At 38.5% G+C, this 5679-nt stretch overlaps 1 protein-coding gene across 1 annotated transcript; it reads left to right on the plus strand.

Moving 5' to 3' along the window:
• The first annotated feature begins 900 nt into the window (after positions 1-900).
• Positions 901-4687, plus strand: LOC109212162 (3-hydroxy-3-methylglutaryl-coenzyme A reductase 1-like). The gene is made up of 4 exons (XM_019375782.1): positions 901-1996; positions 2836-3017; positions 3430-3776; positions 3958-4687. Exons 1-4 carry the CDS (start codon positions 999-1001, stop codon positions 4198-4200), a joined length of 1770 nt encoding a protein of 589 aa, XP_019231327.1. The 5' UTR covers positions 901-998; the 3' UTR covers positions 4201-4687.
• The last annotated feature ends 992 nt before the right edge of the window (positions 4688-5679 follow it).

Here is a 5679-nt window from a genome sequence, read left to right on the forward strand (position 1 = left end):
GAGTAGATTTGAGCAAGATTTGAGTTAAATTTTAGAAAAGACGCAAGGAAGAAGACGAAGTCAGTTTTTTGTATAATTATGTATAATCTTGTATAATAATGTATATGAGTGTATAAACACATCTTATACACTATTATACACTTTTATACACCTTTATACAAGCGTCTGTAGACGAACTTCTTCCACGATTTTCAGTTTCAATTTTTTTTCAAAACCAGTCAAAATCTCCATTAAATAACTTCAAATTTTATATACAACCCCCTTATACTATTTCTAACAAGACTAAATAACACCAACTCCAAATTTCTCGCAAAATTAAATTCGAAATTTAAACCCACATGTTTAAGCTTGTTAAAAATTTAATTTTCACCATCCAATAGGTTTGTTGAACTAATATTTGAGTCACAGTTACTGATTCAAAAATTAACTTAAAAACTTGAGCAATCTTTGGTAAAAATTAAATAGTAATTTCTAGAACCTATTAGAGTTGGATGTTGAATCTTAGCCTATTATTTTTAGGCTAGTTGGATGTAAATTGAAATATGTGCTATAAAATTGAAAAACAGGGAGCTCAGTTGTTCTTATGTGAAATTTTCCCTTATTTTTAACTTAGAAATTTAAAAAAAAATGAAAATTTCATAGTATTTAATTAAGAAAATAACTATACATACTAAAGGTTGAAAATTGCATGGTGTGTAATTTATTGATCAACAATTACTGTTACCAAAATTGATATTTGTTTAATTGTATTTTCGGTCATTAATTAAACAAAAAAACCGGAAAAGAAGAAGAAGATGGAGACAGAAAATAGAGGCCAAAGACTAAAGAGTGGTTATAGTAGAAAAATGCGCCCAACAAAGTGCCAGCACATGGTGTATCAGCTGTCCCTACCAATAACCCTCTTCTCTTATAAACTTCTCTCCTATTTTCCCGAATTCATCGCTCCTCCGCTCCTCCTTTTTCAAAATTTTCTCTTCTCTTCTCTTCTCTGCCGGAATATGGATGTCCGTCGGAGACCTCCCAAGCCTTCTCACCGGAATCACCATCTTCAACACCACCCTCAAAGAGCTTCCTCCGCCGCTCTACGTCGTTCTCCTTCCCCTGCCCCTAAAGCTTCCGATGCCCTTCCTCTCCCTTTATACCTAACCAACGGCATTTTCTTCACCCTCTTTTTTTCTGTTGCTTACTACCTTCTCCATCGCTGGCGTGACAAGATCCGTAACTCTACCCCTCTCCACGTCGTCACTCTCTCCGAACTCGCTGCCATTCTCTCTCTCATTGCGTCTTTCATTTACCTCCTTGGATTCTTCGGCATTGATTTTGTTCAGTCATTTATCGCACGTGCCTCTCACGACGCTTGGGATATTGAAGACGAAGAGGAAAACAATCGCTTCCTTCTCGACGAAGATCGCCGCCCCCGCCGCCGACCTGCTCCTTGTCCCGCCGCCCTTGATAATTCCTCCATTTCGGCTCCTGTATCCAGTTTCATGGATCCTCCGGTGCCTCTTCCCTCTCAGGACGACGAAGACCTTGTCAAATCCGTTGTTTCCGGTGACATTCCTTCGTATTCCCTTGAATCTAGGCTCGGGGATTGTTACCGAGCTGCTTCGGTTCGTCGTGAAGCGGTTCAGAGGATTACGGGGAGGTCTCTAGCGGGTTTACCTCTTGACGGTTTTGACTACCAGTCGATTTTAGGGCAGTGCTGTGAGATGCCGATAGGGTACGTTCAAATCCCAGTGGGGATTGCTGGGCCCTTGTTGCTTAACGGATGTGAATATTCCGTTCCCATGGCGACTACGGAAGGGTGTTTAGTTGCAAGTACTAACAGAGGTTGTAAGGCTATTTATGCTTCTGGGGGAGCTACTAGCATTCTTTTTAGGGACGGGATGACGAGGGCTCCCGTTGTGAAGTTCCCGACGGCCAGCAGGGCGTCGGAATTGTTCTTCTTCTTGGAGGACCCTGCTAATTTTGATACCTTAGCCATGGTTTTCAACAAGTAAGCACCTTTTTCCACAGAAAATTTAATTCAGCTTTAAATTTGTGCTGTCGCTTTCTTGGTCCCTAAAAATGTCGTATTCTTGGTTGTTTTTATCTGAAAAGGTGCAAGTCTTTACAACATTAGGTTTTGATTCCTGGCAACTTCCTGCTGAAATCTACAAACTTTTTAGATTTTGACTCTTTTAGGGGGTTAAATTTGGGTTACTGTTAGGTGATGGTGACTTTTTCATTCATAAATGAGATATTGGCTTTACATATAAACTATCTAGTTCATTACTTCTGCATTACCTTATCAAAAGAAAATTCAGTTCATTTATTCTGCATTTTGTTAACAAATTTCTAATGTTTCCTTGAGATGTAACCAGTTTGATATGGTTCGGCTCTGTTCTATGTTGAGCATCATAAACTTGAACAGAGTATTTATTTCTTCACTGTTCAATATGTAGTTATTGCATTGGAAGCAATGCCATACTATAGAGAAAAATAAAACACAATAAAGGTGCAAGAGATTCATATAAGTAATACCAACTAGTAGGGATCTAGACTTAGTCATGTTAGTACACTTGCATTAGGTCAGTATTTACTAGGGGTCTTTTTAGTATGCTCAGTGAGTTGTATGTCTGTGGAGAATATAGAATATAGAGAACAGAGAAGCCCAAACTATTTTAATTTTAAATGAGATCAGTCTAAATAAAGAAAATTGAATAATGATGATTCACAGGCCTGTACAACAAGCTTATGGTTGAGGCTTACTAATAGTGTTGTTGTAAACTTGTACTGTTTTGTTGGTGATCTTCCTGATCCATGGCTTTCCATATTCTTCCTATTTGGATGCAGATCCAGCAGATTTGCCAGGCTCCAAAAGATTCAGTGCTCACTTGCAGGGAGAAATCTTTACATCAGGTTCAGCTGTGGCACGGGGGATGCCATGGGAATGAACATGGTATCCAAGGGTGTTCAGAATGTTCTTGAGTTTCTTCAGGATGAGTTCCCAGACATGGATGTAGTTGGTATATCTGGTAAGCTACTGGGGCTTTTATCCAATGATGACTTGATGTGATTAATAATTCTTTTTTGTGCTGGGGCCTCTAAGTATCACTTGGGATCACTCTGAAAGTTAACTAAGTAAGCTATTATTTTGCAGTAAGTCTTTCTGAAATTCATGAAAACATCCCTATTGATTTGATTATCTAATCATTGGCTTTTTTATCAACTACGAGTCCTCTTCCCAGTAATGTGTACCCAAAATGACATTTTCTTTCTTTGAGGTGCCAAAAATTGGCAAGTGTTTCTAAATGAAGCTCGTAGGTGTATGTAGGTGAACTTTGTGAGCTGGTTGTATTTTTCGTAAACACCGATGAAGCTCTTGCATCTCTACTGCAGCTGGCTTGTATATCTTTTTAACTGACTGCTGCTTGTCTCATGTCGCAGGGAATTTCTGTTCTGATAAGAAGCCTGCTGCTGTGAACTGGATTCAAGGGCGTGGAAAGTCAGTTGTCTGTGAAGCAATGATATCTGGAGAAGTGGTGGAGAAAGTATTGAAAACTTCTGTATCTGCTCTTGTAGAGCTGAACACGATCAAAAATCTTACTGGCTCTGCTATTGCTGGTTCTCTTGGTGGGTTTAATGCCCATGCTGCCAATATTGTCTCTGCCATTTTCATAGCCACTGGGCAGGATCCAGCACAAAATATAGAGAGTTCTCATTGCATTACCATGATGGAGGCGGTCAATGATGGAAAGGATATTCACGTATCCGTGACCATGCCTTGCATTGAGGTAATTTTCATTCTGTAGTATATTTTTGTCTTTGGTAGCCTTATACGGTGAAAAGTCAGTTTATACCTCACAAAGCCATGTGCTGCAAAAATTTCCTTATGATAGAAATGTCTCTTGCTCGTTCAAAATTTTGGTACTTGGGATGTATTATTATTCTTATAAACAAGCATGGTTTGCCTAGGTTGGTACTGTTGGTGGTGGGACTCAACTTGCTTCTCAATCGGCATGCCTGAATCTGCTCGGTGTTAAGGGTGCATGCAGAGAATCCCCTGCAGCGAACTCGAGGCTCCTGGCAAACATTGTAGCCGGTTCTGTTTTGGCTGGGGAGCTGTCATTGATGTCTGCCATTGCAGCTGGCCAGCTTGTTAAAAGCCACATGAAATATAACAGATCAAGCAGGGATATGAGCACAATTACCTCATAGAGTCTTGAAATTGTTAGCAAGTTTCTGGCTAATCAACTTGAAGGAGTGCAAGGAGACTAGAAGTTAAAGTTGAAACCGATGTAGGGGGTGGAGCAAACAATACACATCTGCTTCTGCAATCTGCGTTAGCTGTAACATTTGGCAAGCATGTGAGTTCAGGGAAGTCGGAGCTCACACGGTTGACTTTTACTTCAATGACCCCGCTGAAGCATTTAACAAGTTGTATTTTGTAACCCAATCTTGCTTATCCCCTTTCTTTGATCAGTATTTATTCTAATTTTTCAGCATTGGTGTACTGTTATTTCTGGGATGTTCTTGAGGTTTTGATATTTGTTATTATTTCATTGTACAGTTTGGTAATGTGTAAGTACCAAGTGAAGGAATTTGTAAGTTTCGTTCAATACATTAGGCTCTAATGTTCAAAGGCTTTTGCTAGTAGTATTCTGGTCGTTGAGAAAAGAAACCAAATGAAAGGTGATTGATGCAATTAGAGCTGGAAGCTACTGCTAAATATTGTAACTAATGAACATATTTTGTTTTTAGAATTTATTAGTCTGATTTAGTGGTATTACATGAATCATTTGAAGGGTTGGAGACTTTGCCCCTGCACTAAATGATAGAAACGTCATTTTATGATCATCTTTCGAGTCTTAAGGTAAGAAATAAACTTCCTTTTTGGTTCTCTCACATCACCCTTCCATTCGATAACAGGCTCTCCTGGAAAGTTAAAGCGAACAACTTTCTTCCAACAATTTACATATGGCAAGTGGAATTGTATTTACAATGCTACTGTTCTACCATTGGAATATTAGCAAATCAATGGCTGTAAATTAGGCATTGAGATGCATGACTAAACCGTATATATTGGCCTGCTAAGGGGGACCGAGTTCTGCAGTCCACTAAAAAAGTGATTGGTCCAACTTTATCATGTTTGTGCATGATATGATGTCTGGCACTTTCTGCACATGTTTATATCGAATTAATGGTACGTTCTTTTGTATATACATTTATCAATTACTTCCTTCGGTTCACGATAAGTGACCAATTTACTTTTAGCACGCCCATTAAGAAAATACTAAATTATATACAAAAATATTTACTATGACTAAACTATCCCTAATTAAACATTTAATGTGAGGAGTAAGAAAACTTTTTAGAGATATGTACATAGGGGTTATTTTGTAAAAACAAATTAAATTCTTTCTTGATTACATAACTGAACACTTATTTTGAACTAAAATAAAAAAATAAATTGATCACTTATTATGGACCGAACCGAAGGGAGTAATCAATAATAATTCGAAGAGACGAGAGTGTCAGAGAAAAAAATATGGTGGAGCCGTAGAGGAGCCCCAATTAGGAACTATAGTCGATTTTCTTACCTGTCAGTTAGTCAACTTGGACCCATTCACTCCCGCTACATGTTGCTTGTCAGTTGTCGGTGCCAACAATTTTTTGGTGGAACAAGCGTTTTTTACC

This window comes from Nicotiana attenuata, unplaced genomic scaffold (assembly GCF_001879085.1).
Source record: "Nicotiana attenuata strain UT unplaced genomic scaffold, NIATTr2, whole genome shotgun sequence".
Classification (NCBI taxonomy): Eukaryota; Viridiplantae; Streptophyta; class Magnoliopsida; order Solanales; family Solanaceae; genus Nicotiana; species Nicotiana attenuata.

Bases quoted from the DNA above. Each gene is read 5' to 3' on its own strand.
- LOC109212162 (XM_019375782.1), top strand. From the start codon at position 999: ATGGATGTCCGTCGGAGACCTCCCAAGCCTTCTCACCGGAATCACCAT. The intron at 3,018-3,429 runs GTAAGCTACTGG...CTCATGTCGCAG, and splicing joins GGATGTAGTTGGTATATCTG to GGAATTTCTGTTCTGATAAG. The intron at 3,777-3,957 runs GTAATTTTCATT...TGGTTTGCCTAG, and splicing joins TGACCATGCCTTGCATTGAG to GTTGGTACTGTTGGTGGTGG.